General features: G+C 44.9%; 1 protein-coding gene across 1 annotated transcript; it reads right to left on the reverse strand.

Moving 5' to 3' along the window:
- Window positions 1-1,023: 1,023 nt before the first annotated feature.
- On the reverse strand, window positions 1,024-25,006 carry Epcam (epithelial cell adhesion molecule). Its single transcript, XM_045137624.1, has 9 exons — window positions 24,869-25,006; window positions 19,486-19,593; window positions 17,817-18,057; window positions 14,153-14,218; window positions 12,676-12,739; window positions 9,816-9,917; window positions 4,422-4,625; window positions 3,295-3,339; window positions 1,024-1,474 (listed from the first exon to the last, which is right to left on the reverse strand). Exons 1-9 carry the CDS (start codon window positions 24,939-24,941, stop codon window positions 1,433-1,435), a joined length of 945 nt encoding a protein of 314 aa, XP_044993559.1. The 5' UTR covers window positions 24,942-25,006; the 3' UTR covers window positions 1,024-1,432.
- Window positions 25,007-25,256: the final 250 nt, after the last annotated feature.

The raw sequence follows: 25,256 nt of genomic DNA on the forward strand, positions 1-25,256 counted from the left end.
CCATAGCCCATTTTTTCATTGGCTTGTTTGATTTCTTATTAATTTTTTGAGTTCTTTGTATATCCTAGATATTAATCCTCTATCAGATTTATAGCTGGCAAAGATTTTTTTCTCCATTCTTTAGGTTGCCTCTTTCCTTTATTCAGTGTCCTTTGCCATACAAAATCTTTGTAATTTCATGAGGTCCCAAGGGTTAATCTGTGGCTTTGTTGCCTAAGCAATTGGTGTTATACCAATCTCTTTTATGGTTGATTTTTGGAGGTATGGTCACATAGTCCAGGCTGTACTGCAACTCAATAGGAAACCAAGAAAAACCTTAATTCCTGATCCTACCTCAGGCCGGTGCCACCACACCTGACATTGCTATAGCATTTTAAATATCCTTTGTCTCAGGGCTGGAGCCATGGTTCAGCCATTAAGGTACTAGCCTGCCAAAACCTAAGGACCTGGGTTTGAGTTCTCAGTACCCACATAAGATCAGATGCACAAAGTGGCACATGCATATGGATTTCTGCAGTGGCTAGGGCCCTTGTGTACCAGTTCTCTTCCTCTCTTTCAAATCAATGAATTCAAAAATACTTACGAGCCAGGCATGGTGGTGCATGCCTTTAATCCCAGCCCTCGGGAGGTAGAGGCAGGAGGATTGCCATGAGTTCAAGCCCACCCTGAGACTACAGAGTAAATTCCAGGTTAGCCTGGGCTAGAGTGAGACCCTACCTCAAAAAAACAAAAGGGGAAAAAAAAACTTAAAAAAAAATCCTTCATCTGGGGCTAGGGAGATGGCTTAGAGGTTTTTTTCTTGTTTTGAGATAAGGTCTTATGTAGCCCAGGCTGGTCTCCAGCTCATTAGTTAAAGGCACTTGCTTGCAAAGCTTGCCAGCCTGAGGTTCAAGGGGTGTATGTGTCTGGAGTTTGTTTTCGGTGTCAACAGGCCCTGGTACTCCCACAGTCACTCTCTCTGACTCACAAATAAACAAATAAAATCCGTTGTCTTATAGTAGGAAATTTGATGCAAAGTTAGGAAACAGTTTACAAATGTTTTATTTCATAAAAAAAGTTTGTATGTACAAGATTCAAGGTATATAGAGAGGCAGCTGTCAATCACAAAGTAAGACTGTTCATTAATACTTTACTATGGAAGTATATTTAATGCACACTTCAATATTAAGCATAAATTACTTCAACTATGCAGTCTACGTTTCGGGTTTTGTATCAGACTTGCATATATAAGACACTTGTCAAATTTTTAGATTGGTAATGCCAATTTCAAGCTGCTCATATTTTTGAGTACAAGTTTCACTATCACAAATGTATGTTAACTAACAAAACAGTAACTCTTCAAAAAGGTCTTCTCTTTGTCCCATGCTCACATACGCACAATCTGAATTCATTGAATTCCCCTTCTTGTAGTTTTGTCTCCAAATTATAGTAGTTATGCATTGAGTTCCCTATGCATCTCACCCATTTCCTTTATCTGAAACAGAAGGGGGGAAAGCACACACAACATTTGAAAGTAATTTTCTATGTTGTTCATTCAGCAAATACTATTTTATGTATTTATTTATTTGGCAGAGCACAAGAAAAAGAGGCAGAGAGAGAGGAAGAGAATAGGCACGCCAGGGCCCCAGCCACTGTAAATGAACTCCATATGCATGCGCACCTGGAGAGTCACACCTGGGTCCTTAGGCTTTGCTGGCAAGTGCTTTAACCGCTAAGCCATCTGTCCACACCTTAAATGTTGTTAAAGAGTAGGCAAGATAGGGCTGGAGAGATGGCTTAGTGGTTAAGCGCTTGCCTGTGAAGCCTAAGGACCCCGCTTCGAGGCTCGGTTCCCCAGGTCCCACGTTAGCCAGATGCACAAGGGGGCGCACGCGTCTGGAGTTTGTTTGCAGAGGCTGGAAGCCCTGGCGCGCCCATTCTCTCTCTCCCCCTCTATCTGTCTTTCTCTCTGTGTCTGTCTCTCTCAAATAAATAAAATTAAAAATTAAAAAAAAAAAAAGAGTAGGCAAGACGATTCCATTCCAACTTAAAAGATTTGTTAAAGTAAAGAAAAAGTTGGGCCGGGCATGGTGGCGCACGCCTTTAATCCCAGCACTCGGGAGGCAGAGGTAGGAGGATTGCTGTGAGTTCAAGGCCACCCTGAGACTCCATAGTGAATTCCAGGTCAGCCTGGGCTAGAGTGAGACCCTACCTCGAAAAACAAAAACAAAAAAAAAAAAACAATAAAAGAAAAAGTTGGGCTTGTGAGATGACTCACCAGTTAAAGGTGCTTGTGGGCTAGAAAGATGGCTTAGCAGTTATGCACTTGCCTATGAAGCCTAAGGACCCCAGTGTGAGGCTCGATTCCCCAGGACCCATGTTAGCCAGATGCACAAAGCGGCACATACGTGTGGAGTTCATTTGCAGTGGCTGGAGGCCCTGGTGCGCTCATTCTCTCTCTCTTTCCCTCTCCCTCTCACTCATCCATCTGTCCCTTTAAAGAAGGTGTTGGAACTTCTTGCCCTATCATATATTATTGAAAAAAAAAATTTTTTAAGTTTTTCATTTTTCAAGTTAAGGTCTTGCTCTAGCCTGGCTGACTTGGAATTCACTATGTAGTCTCAGGGTGGCCTCAAACTCACAGCAATCCTTTTACCTCTGCCTCCCGAGTGCGGGGGATTAAAGGCATGTGCCACCACGCCCCAGCTCAATATTCCTTTATTTCTTGTTTTGAGATAAGGTCTTATGTAGCCTAGGCTGGTCTCCAGCTCATTAGGTAGATGGGACTGGCCTTGAACTCTTCTTACCTCTACCTCCCAACGGCCAGAATTATAGACAAGGGCCACTGTTATTCTTTGACATTTCTATTTTTTGGTGTGTGTTTTTTAGTAAGTGGCACACATCCAACCAAACAGATACACTAGAATCTGTGAGTAGACAAATTTTGGGCAAATGTGTTCATTTCCAATTCCATGTCACTAAGAACAAATCTCTGATTTCACCAAAGTGAAGGATTAATCAGTATGTAACAGATTTACTATAAGTCTTTAAATATTATAGACTGAAGAACAACATAGAATCTGTCACTGGATTTCTCTACGATGGCTCCACCTGAGTGTGTCTCTAAAAGGTTCCTCTGAATGTGGACGCTAAAATCACAGGCCTATTACAGAACCCAGCATTAGGTAAAACTCACTCTAAGAATGTCCCTAAGGTCTATTAGTGCCTTAGCACCACAGTTATTCAGGGAAGAACGATTCTACTAGGAATAACACATTCAACAGGGCTTTTTTATGACACGAATAATCCATTTACCTCAGCCTTCTCATACTTTGCTGTTTTCTTCTTTCTAGAAATAACCTGAATGGAAAAAAAATAGATTAATATTTCAGAACTGCAACTCAAACAAAAACATGATCAATATTGACACATATGCTTTTGATGTATATAATTCTAACCTGAATAAATTAAAAAGCCATACAAAAACTTTTATATCTTAAACTAACATTTCATTACTAAATTTTTTTTTGTTTTAAATCTAGCAAAACCAGTGAAAACAAATCAAAAATCTAACTCAAAGGCTGGAGAGATGGCTTAGTGGCTTGCCTACAAAACCAAAGGATGGACCCAGGTTTGATTCCCAAGCACCCACATATAGCCAGATGCACATTGTAGTACATACATCTGGAGCTCATTTGCAGTAGCTAGAGGACCTTGCGTGCCCATTCTCTCCCTCTCTCTTCACCTCTCTCTCTACCTCTTTCCCCCCCCCTCAGATAAATAAAAATAAAATATTTTAAAATAAAAAATAAAATAAAATATCTCAAAAAAATAGCCAGACATGGTGGCATACACCTTTAATCACAGCACTTGGGAGGCAAAGGTAGATGGATTGCAATGAGTTCAAGACCACCCTGAGACTACATAGTGAGTTTCAGATCAGCCATGGCTAGAGTGAGACCCTACCTTGAAAAACCAAAAAAAAAAAAAAAAAAAAAGAATGAATAATCTATTTTTTAATTTTTATTTTATTTATTTATTTGAGAGTGACAAGAGAACGAAAGGGAGAGAGAGAATGGGCACGCCAGAGCCTCTAGCCATTGCAAACGAACTCTAGACGCGTGCGCCCCCTTGTGCATCTGGCTAACGTGGGTCCTGGAGAATCGAGCCTCGAACTGGGGTCCTTAGGCTTCACAGGCAAGCGCTTAACCGCTAAGCCATCTCTCTAGCATAAATAATCTATTTTTTTGAGACAAGTTCTCACACTAACTCAGGCTGACCTGGAATTCACTATGTAGTTTCAGGGTAGCCTCAAACTCATGGTGCTCGTCCTACCTCTGCCTCCTGAGAGCTGAGATTAAAGGCGTGCGCCACCATGCCAGGCTCCAGCTAACCTTTTAAGACTATATCCTTATGTGAAATTTCACTTGCTTTATACTCACCAGCACAACAATCCCAGCAATAATGGCTAGTACCACAACCACGATGACAGCAATAATGCCAGCTTTTAAGCCCTGCATTGAAAATTCAGGTGGTTTTTCATCAACATAGTAGATCTGAGTTTGACCGGGATCCAGATCTAAGAGCTCCCCATTCACTCTCAGCTCCATTTTCTTAGAAGGATGGAACAAAGATTCACCTTTAACCTACATAGAAAAGAAACATAATGAGAAAACCAGCCATGCTCCTCTAGAACTGCATTCCAGTCATTATGCAAAAGGGCAGCTGCCAAGAATTGATGGTTTCAGGGGTGCCAACCTGGCGGACTGAGAAGGTGGCTGGGTGGCGAAAGTGCTCACCACCATGTGTGAAGATCTGACTTTGGATGCGCAAAATGCATGTAAGAGTGGCACGGTGTATGTCTGTAATCCTAGCCCTGGACAGACAGAAAACAGGAATTCTTTTTGTTTTTTAATATTTTATTTTATTTTTTAAATTTCTTTGGCAGAGAGAAGGAGGGAGAGAGAGAATGGGTGCGCCAGGGCCTCCAACCACTGCAAATGAACTCCAGATGTGTGCGCCCCCTTGTGCATCTGGCTAACGTGGGTCCTGGGGAATCGAACCTGGATCCTTCAGCTTTGCAAGCAAGTGCCTTAACTACTAAGTCATCTCTCCAGAACCAAACCAGGAGTTCTTGAGGCTCAGTGGCTAGCTGGTCTAGTGGAATTGGTAAGCTCTAGGTTCAGTGAGAAACCCTGTCTCCAAGAATAAACTGGAGAGCAATCTACTGGGATACCTTATGACAAACACTGGCCTCCACACTTATATGTGCACACTCACAAACACTCTTACACACCTGCATGCTACGCACATGACAAAAATGTTATTAGAAGGAGCCGGGCAGGGTGGTGCATGCCTTTAATCCCAGCACTCGGGAGGCAGAGGTAGGAGGATTGCCGTGAGTTCAAGGCCACCCTGAGACTACATAGTGAATTACAGGTCAGCCTGGGCTAGAGTGAGACCCTGCTTTAAAAAACAAAAAGCAAACAAACAAAAAGTTGGGGGCTGAAGAGATGGCTTAGCGGTTAAGCGCTTGCCTGTGAAGCCTAAAGACCCCAGTTCAAGGCTCAATTCCCCAGGTCCCATGTTACCCAGATGCACAAGGGGGCACACACATCTGGAGTTCGTGTTCAGTGGCTGGAGGCCCTGGCATGCTCATTCTCTCACTCTCTCTCTGTCACTGTCAAATAAATAAGTAAATAATAAAAATTAAATTTTGTTTTTAAAGTTGGGCATGGTTGTACCTACTTGTTACTCCAGCACTGAGTGGGACTCAGGAGGCTCAGTAAGACTTACTGGTCAGCTAATCTTTATCATTATTATTGCCAACTTCCATAATTATATAGTCTTACACATACTTATTTATGAGACAGAGAGTGAGAGAGAAAGAGGCAGATAGAGAGAATGGGCACGCTAGGACCTACAGCCACTGCAAATGAACTGCAGACACATGTGCCACCTTGTGCATCTGGCCTACGTGGCTCCTGGAGATTTGAACTAGGGTCCTTTGGCTTTGCAGGCAAACTCCCTCAGCTGCTAAGCCATCTCTCCAGCCCTGGTCAGCTGGTCTTAACTGTGAGCTCCAGGCTCAGTGGGAGACACTACCTCATGCAAACAAGGCAGAAGTGCAATGGAGGAGGCCTGGTGTGATCCTCTAGCCTCCACATGTGTGCATACGCCACACACACGTGCACACACCACAAAATACAAATAAAAACAGAGCTGGAGAGACAATGCAAGGACGAAGAGCACTTGCTGAAGCATGCCTGAGACCACTGGAGTATGAGTCCCTCAGAACCCATATACAAAGCTGGATATGGGCTGGAGAGATGGCTTAGAGGTTCAGACACTTGCCTGCAAAACCAAAGGACCCAGGTTCAATCCCCCAGGACCCATGTAAGCCAGATGCACAAGAAGGTGCACACATCTGTTGTTTGCTTGCAGTGGCTGGAGGCTCTGGCGTGCCTATTATCTCTCTTTCTCCCTGCCTATTTCTCTCTCTAATAAGTAAATAAATAAGAATATTAAAAAAATTAAAAAGCTGGATTTAAGCCAGGCAAGGTGGTGCACACTTTTAATCCCAGCACTGGGGAGGCAGGCGGGAGGATTGCCATGAGTTCGAGGCCACCCTGAGACTACAGAGTGAATTCCAGGTCAGCCTTTGCTAGAGCGAGACCCTATCTCGAAAAACCAAAAAGCTGGATATAGGGTGGGCATAGTAGCACACACCTTTAAACCCAGCACTGAGGAGGCAGACATATGTGGATCGTCATGAGTTCGAGGCCACCCTGAGACTACACAGTGAATTCCAGGTCAGCCTAGGCTAGAGCAAGATTCTGCCTAGAAAAACCAAATAAATTAATAAATTTAAATTAATAAATAAATTTAAATTAATTAATTTAAAAAAAAAACTGGATGTGGTCATGAACATATCCCAGTCCACAGGGGACAGAGACTCACTGGACTTGATGGCTGAAAATGACAGCTCCAAGTTGAGGAAGAGACCTTGTCTGAAAGAAGTACATACTTAAACAGTACAGAAAAGCACTTGGGAGTTCTCTGGCCACCACATGAACATACATGGTGTGTACATCTGTCCACACACATGAACACACCATGCATATTCCACATACATGCAAAAATGCATTTAAGCTGGCCATGGTGGTACACGCCTTTAATCCCAGCACTCAGGAGGCAGAGGTAGGAGGATCGCCGTGAGTTCGAGGCCACCCTGAGACTCCACAGTGAATTCCAGGTCAGCCTGGGCTAGAGTGAGACCCTACCTCAAAAAACAAAAACAAAAGAAAAACTTCATTTAAAAGTTTAATTCATTACTTATTTGCAAGCAGACAGAGAATGAGAGAAGGAATGGGCATGCTGTGGCCTTTTGCCATCGCAAACAAACTCCAGATTCCTGCACCACTTTGTGCAAATGGCTTTACGTTTTCTCAGTAGAGAGATCTGAACCTGGGCCTCCAGGTTTTCCAAGCAAGCACCTTTAGCCACTGAGCCATCTCTCCAGCCCCCCTAAAGAAAAAAAACTTTTTAAGCCAGGCATGGTGGTGTGTGCCTTTAACCCCAGAACTCTGGGAGGCAGAGGTAGCAGGATCACTGTGAGTTCAATATTTGTTTTCTAACCCATAAATGAATGGTGCCCTTAGTATTCCTCACTGAAGTTTTCTTTGGCAGTGAGCAAAGGTTAATGCAGAGAAACATATGAAACTAGACATGGTGGCGCACATCTTTAATCCCTCGGGTGGCAGAGGTAGGAGGATTCCCATGAGTTTGAGGCCACCCTAAGACTACATAGTGAATTCCAGGTCAACCTGGGCTAGAGTGAGACCCTACCTTGTAAAAAAAAAAAAAAAAAAAGGAGGGCTGGAGAAATGGCTTAGCAGTTAAGTGCTTGCCTGTGAAGCCTAAGGACGTGATTCGAGGCTTGATTCCCCAGGACCCTCGTTAGCCAGATGCACAAAGGACACACCTGTCTGGAGTTCATTTGCAGTGGCTGGAAGCCCTGGCGTGCCCATTTTCTCTCTCTCTCTCTCTTTCTCTGTCTCTTTCTCTCCCTGTCTGCAGCTATCAAATAAATAAAATCAGCAAAAAAAAAAAAAAAAAAAATTAGAAAACAAAAAAAGAATGTAAAAGGGCTGAAGAAATGGCTGAGCAGTTAAGGTGCTCACCAGCAAAACCTAAAGACCCAGGTTCAATCCTCCAGGTCCCAAGTAAGCCAGATGCACACGGTGGCTCATGCATCTGGAGTTCACGTACAGTGGCTGGAGGCCCTGACACACCCAATCCCTCTTTCTCTCTCCCTCTCTCTGTCTCCAATAAAAAATAAAAATAAAAATGAAGAATGTAAGAGGACTGGAGAGAAAGCTTAGCAGTTAAGGTGTTTGCCTATGAAACCTAGGTACCCAGGTTCCATTCCTCAGTACCCATGTGAGCCAGATGCACAAGGTGGCACATATGTCTGGAGTTTGTTTGCAGTGGCTAAAGGTCCTGGCATGCCCGTTCTCTGTCTGACTCTCTCACTCTCTCAAGTAAATTAATAAATAAAATACTAAATATAACATATATTAAATATTACATATATTTAATGGCTCAGCAGTTAAATGGCACTTGTTTGCAAAGTGAGCCAAACCAGGCTCAGTTGCCCAGCACCCAGGTTAAAGCCAGATGACAAAGTGATATAGCGGTCTGTGATCCTACACTGCCTATCACAATGGGAGGCAGGACCAGGAGAACTCAAAGCTACTGGGACACCTAGTCTGACACCTAATACAGAAGTTTTTTTGCAGTGGGAAGAGAACCTGTCTCAAAGAGGGTGGGGCTCTAGCATTTTGAAGTTGTCCTCTGAGCTGCACACGCATGCCATGGCAAACGCACCCATAAGCACTCACACACAAATAAACACAAATTATCGTGTGCATATGTATGTGTGTGTACACACACACACACACACACACACACACACACACACGTACACAGGGGATGGGAAGATGGCTCAGGAGTTAAAAATGCTTGCTATCTGGGCGTGGTGGCGCACGCCTTTAATCCCAGCACTCCGGAGGCAGAGGTAGGAGGATCACCAAGAGTTCGAGACCACCCTGAGACTCCATAGTGAATTCCAGGTCAGCTTGAGCTAGAGTGAGACCCTACCTCAGAAAACCAAAAAAAAAAAAAAAAAAAAAAAAAAACAAAGAAGATTGCTTCCTTACAAAGCCTGCCATCCCAGGTTCAATCCCCCAGCCACCCATGTAAGCTGGATGTAAAAAGTGGTACAAGATGCCAGGCGTGGTGGCACATGCCTTTAATCCCAGTACTTGGGAGACAGAGGTAGGAGGATTGCCAAGAGTTCGAGGCCATGCTGAGACTACATAGTGAATTCCAAGTCAGACTGAGCTAGAGTGAGACCACCCTACACTGAAAGAAAAAAAAAAAAAGGGGCACAGCATCTGTTTGTTTGCTGTGGCAAGATCCTTGGTGTAAACAAATGTAAATAATTTTATATATACATTAAGATAATCTAGGTATATTTGAGTGGCAGGGAGACCAAACTTAATGGAACTAGACTCAGTTTACACACATGGAAAAAAAGGTGATCAAAGACATCAAAACCACTGAGGTGTTACAGGTAACATTATATTTCTGAACACAAGAATAATACGCCAGGGGTGGTGGCGCACTCGGGAGGCAGAGGTAGGAGGATCGCTGTGAGTTCGAGGCCACCCTGAGACTCCATAGTGGATTACAGGTCAGCCTGGGCTACAGTGAGACGCTACCTTGAAAAACAAACAAACAAAAAAGAATAATATAAGTAAATTTATACTTACATCTTTTTCAAAATAATAAGCCACATCAGCTATGTCCACATCATCTTGAGTTTTCTGAGAAGAATTTTGTACCAGATCAATAGTGATGACATTATTCTCATACTGGATGGAAAATTGAAAAATACAAATTAATATAATTAAGATCATATGAAAATATTATTATATAGAATACTCAGAATTTAATTTTCTATACTCTAAATGTATCACGTTTCTTTTCCATTAGTAGATAATTAAACTTATCTCTAGTAATTAAAAAGACTGGGCTGGGGCTGGAGAGATGGCTTAGTGGGTAAGGAGCTTGCCTGCAAAGCTTAATGACCCAGGTTCCATTCCCTAGAACCCACATGAGCCAGGTGTGCAAGATGGCGTATACGTCTGGAGTTCCTTTACAGTGGCTAGAGGCCCTGGCACACTCATTTACAATCTCTTTCTCTCTCACTCTTTCTCATAAATAAATAAAACTAAAATATTTTGCCAGGCATGGTGGCACATCCCTTGAATCCCAGCACTGGGGAGGCAGAGGTAGACCGCTGTGAGTTCAAGGCCCGCTTAAGACTATATAGTGAATTCCAGGCCAGCCTGGGCTAGAGCAAGACCCTACCTTGAAAAACCAAACTACAAAATAATAATAATAATAACTTTTTTAAACGTCTGGGCTGGAGAAACGGCTCAGTGGTTAATGGCACTTGCTTGCACAGTGCTAGCCTGGGATCCGTTTCTCAGTACCCACATAAAGGCAGATGTACCAAGATCATTTGTGGTGGCAAGAGGCCCTGGCATATCCATACGCTCTGTCTTAAATAATAATAATCCCAGTACTTGGGAGGCACAGGTAGGAGGATTGCAGTAAGCTTGAGGTCAGCCAGGGACTACAGAGTGCAATCTGGGTTAGCGTGGGCTAAAGTGAGAACCTACCTCAAAAAAAGAAGAGGGGAGGGATGTGCTAGAGAGATGGCTTAGTGGTTAAGCGCTTGCCTGTGAAGCCTAAGGACCCCGGTTCGAGGCTCCATTCCCCAGGTCCCACGTTAACCAGATGCACAAGGGGGCGCACGCATCTGCAATTTGTCTGCAGTGGCTGGAGGCCCTGGCATGCCCATTCTCTCTCTCTCTCTCTCTCTCTCTCTCTCTCTCTCTCTCTCTCTCTCTCTTTCTGCCTCTTTGTCTGTCTGTCGCTCTCAAATAAGTAAATAAAAAAATAATAAAAATAAATAAATAAATAAAAATATTGGGGGCTGGGGAGATGGCTTAGCTGTTAAGGCACTTGCCTACAAAGCCTAAGGACCAAGGTTTGATTCTCCAGGTCCCATGTTGGTGAGATGCACATGGTGGAGCATGCATCTGGAGATAATTTGTATTGGCTGGAGGCCCTGGAGTGACCATTCTCATTCTCTCTCTCCCTCCCTCCCCGTCCCCCTGTGTAAGATAAATAAATAAATAAAATAATACCAGGAGGCATAGGTAGGAGGATCTCTGGGAGTTCAAGGCCACCCTGAGACAACTGAGTGAATTCCAGGTCAGCGTGGGCTAGAGTGAGACCCTACCTCGAAAAAAAAAAAAGAAATATAAATATAGCCAGGCGTGGTGGCACACGCCTTTAATCCCAGCTCTTGGGAGGCAGAGGTAGGAGGATCGCTGTGAGTTTGAGGCCACTGTGAGATTACATAGTGAATTCCAGGTCAACCTGGGCTAGAGTGAGACCCTACCTTGAAACAAACAAACAAACAAAATAAAATTGACAGACTTTAAAAAAAAAATCTAGCCGGATGGGGTAGCACACACCTTTAATCTCAGCACTCAGAGGTAGGAGGATCACAGTGAGTTCTGAGACTACATAGTGAAGTCCAGGTCAGCCTGGAATACAGTGAGACCCTACCTCGAAAAAAAAAAAAAAAAAAAAAATCTTTGGACTCTATCCAAGGAAATAAGTTGTAAGACAATAACACAAACAACTTAAACATTTAAGTACAATGCTTTTTTAAAAAAATATTTATTTATTTATTTGAGAGAGAGAAACAGGCAGAGAGAGGAAGAGAGAGAGAACGGGTGTGCCAAGGCATCAAGCCACTGCATACAACTCCAGACTCATGCGCCACCTTGAGCATCAAGGTGGTTCCTGGGGAATCAAACCCGGGTCACTTGGCTTTGCAGACAAGTACCTTAACCAGTAAGCCATCTCTCCAGCCCAAGTACAATGCTTTTTTGAGTTAAGAGTTAAGAAAGTTAGTTGGGTGCGGATCAGTTCTTTCATCACAGGAGACGGGAGCAAAAGCACCACTAAAGCAGTGTGTTACAAAACCTATCACAGGGGTTGGTGACATGGTTTAGCAGTTAAGGTGCTTACCTGTGAAGCCTAAGGATCCCGGTTCGATTCCACAGGACCCAGGTAAGCCAACTGCACAAGGGGGCGCATGCGTCTGGAGTTTGTTTGCATTGGCTAAAGGCCATGGTATACGCATTCTCTCTTTCTATCTGCCTCTCTCTCTCTCAAATAAATAAAATAAAATAACCTGAGACTACATAGTTAATTCCAGGTCAGCCTGGTCCAGAGTGAGACCCTACCTTGAAAAACAAACAAACAAAAAAATAAAATAAAATAAAATAAAATAAAGTTATTATAGAGAAAGGTTCTGTGAGGAAAGAAGATTGGCAAGTTTCAGGGGCGCTACAAGATACTGCATTTCCTTCCAGGGCATAAGTGGGGTTTTCCAAGGCAATGGAAGGAAAACAACAGGAATTTCACATTATGTCAAGATTTACACTGTGACTCACCTGGTAGCCTTTACACCCAAATCATATTATCCCAACGTTTTATTAAAGTTCATTTACCAAAAAAATAAATAAATGAATGAATAAAACATACCAGGATATTTGTAATAAACTTTGGATCCAGTTGGTAACGAGTTCTCATCACTTCCTGAAGAGCACTGTAAATAATTAAAAATCTTTGATTAAAAAAAAAAAATGTTCCACACAATAGCAACTACTTTTCAAGCAGGTAACTGAAGGTCTAACTGAAATTAGTAAAATTTGTTTGTTTGTTTGTTTTAATATTTTTTGTTTATTTTATTTATTTATTTGGGAGCTACAGACAGAGAGAGAGGGAGACAGAGAGAGACAGAGGGAGAGAATGGGCGCGCCAGGGCCTCCAGTCATTGCAAATGAACTCCAGACGCGTGCACCCCATTGTGCATCTGGCTAACGTGGGTCCTGGGGAATCGGGCCTGGATCCGGGGTCCTTAGGCTTCACAGGCAAGCGCTTAATCGCTAAGCCATCTCTCTAGCCCTGTTTGTTTGTTTTTTGAGATAGGGTCTCGCTCTAGCCCAGACTGACCTGGAATTCACCATGTAGTCTCAGGGTGGCCTTGAACTCACGGTGACCATCCTACCTCTGCTTCACAAGTGCTGGGATTAAAGGCGTATGCCACCATGCTCTGCTCTTGAAGTTGGTAAACTTTTTATGTCATTTTGCAACTATCATATTAAGTAAGTCATTTATTCTGGCATCATCCATTGATATAAAATTGTTGAGTGTGATTAGAAACAGAACCCTCACAAAATACACATGTATCTGTCCATGGATTATTTATTAATTACAAGGGGGAAAATGTCATTTGACAGAGAAGAAAGCTGAAAGGCACTTTGCCCAGTCAACACGGCCAGTGAAGGGTCAAGGGTTATATCATGGACCTCCTAATGTGAATACTGAGAAGGCACCAAGATCACTTAAGTAGTTTTATTTTAAAATATTATTTATTTATTTGAGAGAGAAAGAGAATGGGCGCGCCAGGGCCTCCAACCACTGCAAACGAACTCCAGATGCAGGTGCCCTCTTGTGCATCTGGCTTACATGGGTCCTGGGGACTCGAACCAGGGTCCTTAGGCTTTGCAGGCAAGTGCCTTAACTACTAAGCCATCTCTTCAACCCCACTTAAGGAGTTTGGCTGCCAATAATACATAACCTGGCCTCTCTGTCTTAGAGAAGCCCACTCCCATGCTCTTACTTTCTCCCCCAGCACCATTTTTATTCTCTCAATCCTCATGTTTAAAAACTTAAAAAGCTATTTTATGGCTGGACATGTGGGTGCACGCCTTTAATCCCAGTAGTTGGGAGGCAGAGGTAGGAGGATTGCCATGAGTTTGAGGCCACCCCGACTCCAGACTTGTGTGCGCCCCCTTGTGCATCTGGCTAACGTGGCTCCTGGGGAATCGAACCTGGGTCCTTTGGCTTTGCAGGCCAACGCCTTAAGCACGAAGCCATCCCTCCAGCCCTACATTTAGTTGTCTAAAGGTGTAAAATGGACGATCGGTGCAAGCACAGGATGTGTGATCATACTCACGTCTGCAAGCTTTGAACACTGTAGGGCTTTTCTCTTGCTTTGTGCTTCAGCTCAATGATGATCCAGCTGTAACATAAGAACCATAGCAACCATGTGTGACACACTCAATCTTAGACATGACTGTCTGTGTATGCTAACACTGAAGTTCTTAAGTAGAACTAGAGCGATGAGAAGGATTGTTGAAGTAAATATGCCCTTAATTTCTCCCCTTCCCTTCCCTTCCCACATTCTTCAAAGAATCCACTTAGGCCGGCGTGGTGGCGCACACCTTTAATCCCAGCACTCAGGAGGCAGAGGTAGGAGGATCACCGTGAGTTCGAGACCACCCTGAGACTACACAGTGAATTTCAGGTCAGCCTGAGCTGATCAAAAAGAAACTGCTCATGCTCTTAACTCAAAAAAGCATTGTACTTGGGCTGGAGAGATGGCTTACTGGTTAAGGTACTTGTCTGCAAAGCCAAGTGACCCGGGTTTGATTCCCCAGGAACCACCTTGATGCTCAAGGTGGCGCATGAGTCTGGAGTTGTATGCAGTGGCTTGATGCCTTGGCACACCCGTTCTCTCTCTCTTCCTCTCTCTGCCTGTTTCTCTCTCTCAAATAAATAAATAAATATTTTTTTAAAAAAGCATTGTACTTAAATGTTTAAGTTGTTTGTGTTATTGTCTTACAACTTATTTCCTTGGATAGAGTCCAAAGATTTTTTTTTTTTTTTTTTTTTCGAGGTAGGGTCTCACTGTATTCCAGGCTGACCTGGACTTCACGCCTTTAATCCCAGCACTCGGGAGGCAGAGATAGGAGGATCACCAAGAGTTCGAGGCCACCCTGAGACTCCATGGCGAATTCCAGGTCAGCCTGAGCCAGAGTGAGACCCTACCTCGAAAAAAAAAAAAAAAAGAAACCGCTCATAAGGATCACCTTTCCTGATGGTTTCTTTTTTTCTTTGGTTTCTCAAGATGGGGTTTCGCCGTAGCTGAGGCTCAGCTGAACTCACGGTGATCCTACCTCTGCCTCCAGAGTACTGGGATTCAAGGTGTGTGCCACCACGGCCAATTTAGGAACATCTTTTCTATGGTCTGCTGTATCTAGCTACAACCTAAGAGGCCATGGGGGTCAGGACAGCTAGCCATGGCGGGAAAAGAAGGGCTGAGTGTGGCGGTGCACATGTGCAATTCCAGCACTGGTGAGGCAGAAGAAGGTGGCCACAGGTTCAAGGCCAGCCTGGTCTATCTACATCGTGAGTTCCAGGCAAGCCAGAGATACCGTATGAGATAGGGGGAAGGAAAAACAGAGGGAGAGGACTAAGGGTAAGGGGAAGAGAAAGAAATAAAAAAGAAGACAGTGCTTGCTTTGATACAGAGACAATAAGCATGAACACTGCCAAGGATGGTGCACAAATTCATAATGCATTCTATATTTAAAAACAAAAAGAGCTGGGCGTGGTAGCGCACACCTTGAATCCCAGCACTCGGGAGGCAGAGGTAGGAGGATTGCTGTGAGTTCAAGGCCACCCTGAGACTCCATAATGAATTCCAGGTTAGCCTACAGTGAGACCCTACCTCGAAAAACCAAAAAAAAAAAAAAAAAAAAAAGATGAAAAGAGACCAAAGAAAATAGAAAACTGACCGTGAGCCTTCAACACTCAAAACTAGACACTTACATCCCAAGCCCAAATATCTCACTTTTAAAACACATTAAGTGAGCAAAGACAGCACTGGAGGGATGGCTTAGTGATTAAGGCACTTTCCTGTGAAGCCTAAGGATCCAGGTTCGATTCCCCAGGACCCACATCAACTACATGCACAAAGGTGGCACAAATGTCTTTAGGCCCTGGCGCACAAATTCTCTCAAATAAATGAATGAATAAAATTTTTTAAATTCTTTGCCTGATCTATTTTTATTTATTTGAGGCAGAGGGAGGGAGCAAGAGGATGTGAGAATGGGCCAACCAGGGCTTCCAGCCACTGCAAACGAACTCCAGACACATGTGCCACCATGTGCACCTAGCTTTCGTGGGACCTGGAGAATCAAACCTGGAACTTTAGGCTTTGCAGGCCACTGCCTTAAACATTAAGCCATCTCTCCAGCCCAATTTTTTTTTTTTTTTTTTTTTTTGGTTTTCGAGGCAGGGTCTCACTCTAGCCCAGGCTGACCTGGAATTCACTATATAGTCTCAGGCTGGCCTCTAACTCACTACTATATAGATCCTCCTACTTCACTACCACATCCAGCCCTTTGGTTTGCTTTAAAAAAAATAATTGGGGGCTGGAGAGATGGCTTAGCGGTTAAGCACTTGCCTGTGAAGCCTAAGGACCCCGGTTCGAGGCTCGGTTCCCCAGGTCCCACATTAGCCAGATGCACAAGGGGCGCACGCGTCTGGAGTTCGTTTGCAGAGGCTGGAAGCCCTGACGCGCCCATTCTCTCTCTCTCCCTCTATCTGTCTTTCTCTCTGTGGCTGTCGCTCTCAAATAAATAAATAAAAATTTAAAAATAATAATAATAATAATAATTGGGGCTGGAGAAATGGCTAAGCAGTTAAGGCGCATGCCTGTGAAGAAGGACCCATGTTAAATTCTCCAGGTCCCACATAAACCAGATGCACAAGGTGGCTCATGTGTCTGGAGTTCATTTGCAGTGGCTAGAGGCCCTGTTGCACCCATTCTCAATCTCTCTCTGTCTGTAATAAACAAATAAAGTGTTTTTTAAAACTTATTGAGTTATTTGAGATAAAGTAGGGGCATGCCAGGGCCTCCTGCCACTAAAGATAAACTCCAGATGCACGTGCATCTGGATTTATGTGGGTACTAGGGAACTGAACCTGGACCAGCAAACTTTGCAAGCAAGCACTTTTGTTTTGGTTTTTTAAGGTAGGGTCTCACTCTAGCTCAGGCTGACCTGGAATTTACTATGTAGCCTCAGGGTGGCTTCGAACCCATGGCGATCCATCTACCTTTGCCTCCTGAGTGCTGTGATTAAAGGCATGTACCACTACACGGAGCCAGCAAGCACCTTTTAACTATTAAGCCATTTCTCCAGCCCTAGCCAGTTCTTTATAGGTTTTTTGTTGTTTTGAGACAAGATCACTTGTAACCCAGGCTGCCTAAGAACTCATTACTTGGGTCAAGTCTGACCTTGAATTCCTGATCCTCCTACCTGCATTTCCCAAGTGCTGGGAGTATGCCACCTCACTCAGCCTCTTTTTCCTATATTTTGAATTTAAAACCATAAAATCAGACTATATAGTCAAAGATACATTTTTGTTTGTTTTTTGTTTTTCGAGGTAGGATCTCACTCTAGCCCAGGCTCACCTGCAATTCACTATGCAGTCTCAGGGTGGCCTTGTACTCACGGCGATCCTCCTACCTCTGACTCCTGAGTGCTGGGATTAAAGGCGAGTGCCACCACGCCTGGCTTAAATTGATTTTTATTTATTTATTTGCAAGCAGAGAGAGAGAATGGGTGCACCAGGGCCTCTAGCCACTACAAAGAAACTCCAGACGCATGTGCCCCTTGTACATCTGGCTTACGCAGGTCCTGGGGAATCGAACCTGGGTCCTTAGGCTTTGCAGGCATACACCTTAACCGCTAAGCCATCTCTCCGGCCCGTGCCAAGACAAATTGAACGTAAGCAAATCTGCAAAGCACAAACACAGCCGCGGCACTCACTAGGTCCTCACGCGCTCCGAGCAGGTTATCTCGGTGTCCTTGTCTGTTCTCCGGACGCCGGCAGTGTTCACGCACCAGCACGTGGCGGTGCCGTTGCACTGCTTGGCCTTGAAGAGCCCCTTCTCGTCGCATTCGGGATCGTACATCCCGTCATTGTTCTGGAAAGCCCCCTCGGGCTTCAGCCTCCTCCCAGACTTGCTGTGAGTCATTTCTGCCTTCATCACCAGACACTTGGAAGCCACTGGAAAGGAAAGCTTCATGTCACACTGTAAAATAACTGCAGTTTCCTGTGCACGGGAATAAAAGCTTTCGTTTAACTCCAGACTCCCAAGCCAAAGATTATTTCATCTTCCCACACTAATGACTCGCCAAAGGTAAGAAGCTTTAGGGATTGGATCATTTCACCAGCAGAACGTGATTCAGGGCTGGCGAGATGGCTTAGCAGTTAAGGCACACGCCTGCAAAGCCTAAGGACCCAGTTTCAATTCCCCAGGACCCATGTAAAGCCAGATACACAAGGTGGTGAATGCATCTGGAGTTTGTCTGCAGCAGCTAAAGGTCCTGGCGCACCCATTCTTTCTCTGCCTTTCTCTTTCTCAAATAAGTAAATATTTTCAAAATCCTTTCTATATAGAAAAAGAAAGAAAGAAAGAAAGAGAGAGAGAGAGAATGAATGAACATGGGCTGGAGAGATGGCTTAGCAGTTAAGGTGTTTGCCTGCGAGGCCAAAGGACCCAGGTTCGATTCCCTAGGACCCACGTAAGCCAGATGCACAAGGTGCTGCATACATCTGGAGTTTGTTTACAGTGGCTGAAGGCCCTGGAGCGCCCATTCACTCTCTCTCTCTCTCTTTCCTTCTTCGTCTCTCTCTCTCAAATGATAAAATAAATATTTTTAAAAAGGGGGGCTGGAGAGGTGGCTTAGCGGTTAAGCGCTTGCCTATGAAGCCTAAGAACTCCGGTTCAAGGCTCGATTCCCCAGGGCCCACGTTAGCCAGATGCACAAGGGGGCGCATGCATCTGGAGTTTGTTTGCAGTGGCTGGAGGCCCTGGCATGGCTTTCTTTTTTTTTTCTCTCTCTCTCTCTAACTTCCTCTTTGTCTGTCGCTCTCCATTAACTAAATAAAAATGAACAAAAAAAATTTTTAAAAATAAAATTACAATGATTGTAATGGGGAGGTAATATGATGGGGAATGGAATTTCAAATGGGAAAGTGTGGGGGTGGCGAGGGAGGGAATTACCATGGGATATATTTTATAATCATGGAAAATGTTAATAAAAAATTAAAAAATTAAAAATAAAAAAATAAAAGAACAGGATTCAGATTTGAGCCCGTAAAAGTTCCCATCTCTAGGTACATGTATTAAAATGTAATACTGCTTACTGCACAAACACTGACCTGAGCTCAGGGTCTTACAAGCCGGCACACAGCCACACGTGTCTATAACCCCAGTGCTAAGGGGGGCAGAGATAAGATGCACGGGGCTCCCCAACCAGCTAGTCTAATTGAAAACAGCACAAGCACCAGGTTCAGGGGGAGATCTTATCTCAGTGAAATAAGAGAGAGTGACAGAGGAGAACCCTGACACTCTCCCCTGACCTCCCCACTACATAGTGTGCGCGCATACAGATCAAGATGAGCTCAAGGCAATGAGCACATTTTACTCACGTTTGGAGCAAATGACAGTATTCTGTGTACCAAACGACGTGCACTGACATTGGCCATTTTCGTTCATAACACAATCCGTAGTCAGCTTGTAGTTTTCGCAAAAACAGTCTAGAAAGATACAGAAATCCGGTTTAAGGGGTAGTCATGAGACCTAGGGATATAATGTCTGCTGATGTCTGGATAAATGTATATAGTATGCTTATCAAACTGCCCAGTAAGCACTTCTCTTAATATTCATACCCTTATATTAACGCTACTCTCACTTTGGGTAGAGAATCTTCTCTTTTCACATGGCAGTGACCTTGGGACAACTCAGAAAGTATCATAGTGATGGAAAGAAGTGACTGGAGTACTGAGTGACATCTCTATCACACCTTCCAAGGCTCAGGGTGTAATGCGGAAGAGGTGGCGGAAAGAATGTAAGAGCCAAAGGAAGGGTAGGACTCCTTACAATGTGTTCCTCCAGATATAAAATGGCCTGGATATCCATGACCTCACAGTGCCTGACACTACCTACACAAGACCATCATAAGAGGAGGAAAAGATCATGACATCAAAATAAAAGATTGAGATGGGGAGGGGATTACCATGGGATTTTTTTTTTAATTCTTTTTTGTTTATTTATTTATTTGAGAGCAACAGAGAGAGAGAGTGAAAGAGGCAGACAGAGAGAGAGAGAGAGAGAGAGAGAATGGGCACACCAGGGCTTCCAGCCACTGCAAACGAACTCCAGACACGTGCGCCCCCTTGTGCATCTGGCTTACATGGGTCCTGGGGAATCGAGCCTCGAATGGGGGTCCTTAGGCTTCACAGGCAAGCACTTAACTGCTAAGCCTCTCTCCAGCCCAACCATGGGATACTTTTTATAATCATGGAAAATGTTAATAAAAATTGAGAAAGAAAAAATAAAAATCTGGTTTAAATTGTGGTAACAACTCTGATATCCCTGGGAATTATGTTCTGACATGCATGCCTCTAAGATGTGGTTCTAAATGCCAAGGGTGGTTGCAAACATATGTAATTCCAGACAAACTTAACCTGAGCTATCTACCAAGACCCAACCTCAAAACAAGAAACAGTAAGCTGAATCCCGAATGTTTTTTTCAGCTATAATTAAATGGCTCCTGAGTACCTGATACTTACTACTTTGTGACATTCCACCAGTATATAGTACACTGTGTTCAGTCCTGCTTCCATTTTTTGCATGTTTGTGAGAAAGCTTTTACTTAAATACTTCCCTCCAGAGGCCTTGCCAACTTCACCTTTATGCTGGGCGCTCACACTCCTGTCTCTAGAATGCTGGGATTATAGATAGGTGCCACCATATCCAGCATTACGAGGTCCTAGGGACACTCCAGAGCTTCGTGCTTGGTAGACAAGTACTCCAGCAACTAAGCTAAGTACCCAGCCACCTTATGCCATGATCTTTGGGGTTTGTTTGTTTTTTTTTTTTCCAAGATGGGGGTCTCACTCCAGCCCAGGCTAACCTAGAACTCACTCTATAGTCCCAGGCTGGCCTCGAACTCACAATGACCCTCCTACCTCTACCTTCCTAATGCTGGGATTAAAGGTGTGTGCCAACACGCCCAGCCTACTTTACTTCTCAAATTTTTATTAACAACGTCCATGATTATAAAAAATATATATATATCCCATGGTAATTCCCTCTCTCCCCCCAACTTTCCCCTTTGAAACTCCATTCTCCATCATATCCCCTCCCCATCTCAATCAGTCTCTCTTTTATTTTGATGTCATGATCTTTTCCTCCTCTTATGATGGTCTTGTGTAGGTACCGTTGGGCACTGTGAGGTCCAGCCTACTTTATTTTATTTATTTATTTATTGTTGTTGTTGTTATTTATTTATTTTTGTTTTTTTGAGGCAGGGTCATACTCTGGCTCAGGCTGACCTGGAATTCACTATGTCGTCTCAGTGTGGGCTCGACCTCACGGCGATCCTCTTACCTCTGCCTCCCGAGTGCCGGGATTAAAGGCGTGCGCCGCCATGCCCAGCTACTTTATTTTTTATTAATAAATTTATTTACTTGCAAGCACGGAGAAAGAAAGAGTATGGGCTCACCAGGGCCTCTTGCCACACTACAAACAAGCTCCACATGTATATGCCTCCTCACACATCTGGCTTTACGTGGGTACTAGGGAATCCAACCCAGTCTGGCAGGCTTTGCAAGTAAGCGCCTTGATTACACATCTGAGCTGAGCCATCTCCCCAGCCCCTACCCCACTTTACTAAGAGATGCTTGCTTTGGGGCTCAGCAAGAACATATTCAACCTGTAGAACATCTTGTGTCTTAGAAAGATCAGACTTCTGACTGAATTTGAGCAGGTCTTTGAATGTGGGTTTCCCAGCGTCATCAAATCCTATTACCTGAGTTGAAAGTGACACAAATCATCATTCTAGTTTTCTAGTTTTGTCTTTGGCGACCTTAAAAGCTCATGTTTAAGCGGGGCATGTTGGTGCACACCTTTAATCCCAGCACTCGGGAAGCAGAGGACCACCATGAGTTCAAGGCCACCCTGAGACCATAGAGTGAATTCCAGGTCAGCTTGGGCTAGAGTGAAACCCTACTTTGAAAAGCCTCACCACCCCCACCCCAAAAAAAAAGCTCATTTTTATGGGCTGGGGAGATAGCTCAGCATTTAAGGTGCTTGCCTGCAAAGCCTAAGGACCCAGGTTGAATTCCCCAGTATCCAAGCCAAATGCACAATGTGGATTATGCATCTGCAGTTTCTTGCAGTGGCAAGAAGCCCTGGTGCGCCCATTCTGTTTCTCTCATAAATAGATAAACAAAAAAAAAAAGCTTATTTTAACTTCAAATTGCCTAGTTTATTTATTTGTCTCATTACCAGAGTGCAAAGGAAAGTCCAAACAGGCCCACAGCACTCCGGGAAACTGAGGCAGGAGGACTAACAAACTGGAGGCACACTAAAACAAACTAACAAACAAAACCCTGAAAACATAAAAAACACAAACAAACAAACAAAAAATGAACAAAACCCTTAACACTAGCATAAACCAGAGAAGCTTCCTATTACATCTTATAGTGATCCTCTGAATCCCATATACCATCCCAAAGTAGCTTTAATTTCCCCCTTTAACTTGTCTCTTTGTGGTGGGGGGGTAGTGTTGATGATCAATTTTGGGGTCTCAAGCATGCTAGATTAGTGCTCTACAACTGAGCTACATCCCCAGCGCTAAGCTGCAATGTAAGAGCATTCAGAGGTGGAGAGGTAGCTTAGTGGTTGAGACACTTGCCTGTGAAGCCTTAGGACCCAGGTTTGATTCCCCAGTACCCATATAAGCCAGATGCACAAGGTGGCGAATGCCCCTGGAGTTTGTTGGCAATGGCTAGAGGCCCTGGAACGCCCATTCTCTCTGCTCTTTCTCAAATAAATAAATTAAAAAAAAAAAAAAAAAGCCAGGCATGGTGGAGCATGGCTTTAATCCCAGCACCCGGGAGGCAGAGGTAGGAGGATCGCCGTGAGTTCGAGGCCACCCTGAGACTCCATACTGAGTTCCAGGTCAGCCTGGGCTAGAGTGAGACCCCTACCTCGAAAAACCAAAAACAACAACAACAACAAAAAGAGTATTCAGTCCCAGACTGAAGCTAGAAAAACATGAGGTAATCAAATCAAAATTAATCAAATTGAATCCTTTCCAGAAAAAAAAATTAAAATTACATTTAATTTAAAACTTAATAACTCCGGAGTGCTTTTCTCCACTTTAAGGCATCGCCTTACAAACAAATTTAAAAGACCACAGCCAACCTTTCTACTCCAGAGTAGGAAGAATTGGGTTCAAAGTGTGTGTTCAGGCTGGGCGTGGCAGAGCACCCTTTATAATTAGGAGGATACCCAAGAGTTCCAGGCCACCCTGAGACTAACTCCAGGTCACCCTGGACTATGGTGAGACCCTTCCACAGATAAAAGAAAAAAAGTGTGTTCAATATTTAAATAACAAAGGGCCTTTTACTGTGCAGATAGTTCCTTCAGGCACCACTTATTTTGTTTTTAATCTAAATATAGTTTTTAAAGACTAAGAGAGGCCCATGTGATGGCGCACACCTTTAATCCCAGCACTAGGGAGGCAGATGTAGGAGGATCGCTATGAGTTCAAGGCCCCCCTGAGACTACCTAGTGAATTCCAGGTCAGCCTGGACTAGAGTGAGACCCTACCTAGAAAAACCACCCAAGCAAACAAACACCACAAAAAAAAAAAAAAAAAGACTAAAGGAAGAACTGTGGATGACGGTTCCCATTATAAATCCCCATGTTTATGTTTAGGACAGTTAGAGAAATGTCTAAAAAAGAGAAATGCAGAGCTGGAGAGATGGCTTAGCGGTTAAGGCGCTTGCCTACAAAGCCAAAGGACCCAGGTTCGGACTCCCCAGGACCCACGTTAGCCAGATGCACAAGGGGGCGCATGCATCTGGAGTTCCTTTGCAGTGGCCTCCAGCCCTGGCACACCCATTCTCTCTCTCTCTCTCTCTCTCTCTCTACCCGTCTATTTCTGTATCTCTCTCTCAAATAAATAAATAAAAATATTTTAAATTTAAAAAAAGAAGAATGCCCATGAGTGTTAATTTATGAGATTTTTTTTTTTTTTTGTACTCTTTCCAGTTACTTTGTTTCGGTTTTCCCTATAATAAACTGGGCATTACTCATCATGCTTCTTCGAAGAGGGAAAGCTCAGGTGAGCCCCGGAGGCCCCGCCTGCAGCGCGCAGGTGCATAGCGGCCGCTCCGGGAAGACTTGTCCCCCCCGCCCCGCCCCGAGGCCCACATCCGGCGACATCCGCAGGTGCCACCAGGGAGGGGCACGCAGCCTGGGGGCTGGTGGCAGAAACTCCGATACCGGTCCGGACTGGTTTGGGGACACGGATTACCGGCGCGGGGGTGGAGGGGAGAGGAGTGACCGGGCAAGGATGAGACGAGATGCCCCGGTAGTGTGGTCACTTCGTCCCGTCCTTCCCCGCTCCCTCGCCCTGGCCATGTCCCCTGCAAAAGACAAAAGGGGGGGAGACTGCAAGCCGGGCGTGGTGGCGCACGCCTCTAATCCCAGCACCCGGGAGGCAGAGGTAGGAGGATCGCTGTGAGTTCGAGGCCACCCTGAGACTCCATAGTGAGTTTTCAGGTCAGCCTGGGCTAGAGTGAGACCCCTACCTCGAAAAACCAAAAAATAAAAATAAAAGGGAGACTGCTCCCTCGGGCCACCTCCCCATGCCTTCGGGGTCCCCAGGGCTCCATCGAAGACTGGGTCGCTGGAAAAACCCCCCCACACACACCCACACTCCATACCCGGCCTGTGTCCAGTGACACCACCGTGTGTCCCCCACCACCACCACCACCGGCCACCCTCCAAGCTCACCTTTCGGATCCGCGGCCACTGTGGCCGCGGTCACCGCGAACAGGAGCGCGAGCGCCAGGGTCTGGGGGGACATCGCGCTCGCGGTGGGTGATGGACGGGGCACAGGGTCCGGGCACGAGGGTCCACGCGCGGGCACGGCCTGGGGCACGGTGGCGAAGTGGCCGAGGGACGGCGCGCGCAGCGCGGACGTGCGCACCTGCTGGCTCCGCCCCCTGCGCCCTCCCCCCTCCCCCGTGGATGCTCACCTGGGCCGCCCGCGGCTGCGCGGTGAGCCATTGCCCCCACCCCCACCCCCACCCCAAGGGTTACCTGCACTAGCTGCACTTGGAAGCCACGAAAGTCCGGGGAAAGAGGGATCGGAGCTGATGAGGGACCCGGAGAGCAAAAG

This window comes from Jaculus jaculus, chromosome 18 (assembly GCF_020740685.1).
Source record: "Jaculus jaculus isolate mJacJac1 chromosome 18, mJacJac1.mat.Y.cur, whole genome shotgun sequence".
NCBI classification, from domain to species: Eukaryota; Metazoa; Chordata; class Mammalia; order Rodentia; family Dipodidae; genus Jaculus; species Jaculus jaculus.

What these genes read in the sequence shown, in the direction of transcription:
- Epcam (XM_045137624.1), bottom strand. Translation starts at nt 24,941, where the DNA reads ATGTCCCCCCAGACCCTGGCGCTCGCGCTCCTGTTCGCGGTGACCGCG. An exon ending in TACTGTCATTTGCTCCAAAC is followed by an intron (nt 18,058 to 19,485) that starts GTGAGTAAAATG and finishes TTTCCTTTCCAG; the next exon opens with TGGCTTCCAAGTGTCTGGTG. An exon ending in TTGCTGGGATTGTTGTGCTG is followed by an intron (nt 3,340 to 4,421) that starts GTGAGTATAAAG and finishes TTTTCCATTCAG; the next exon opens with GTTATTTCTAGAAAGAAGAA.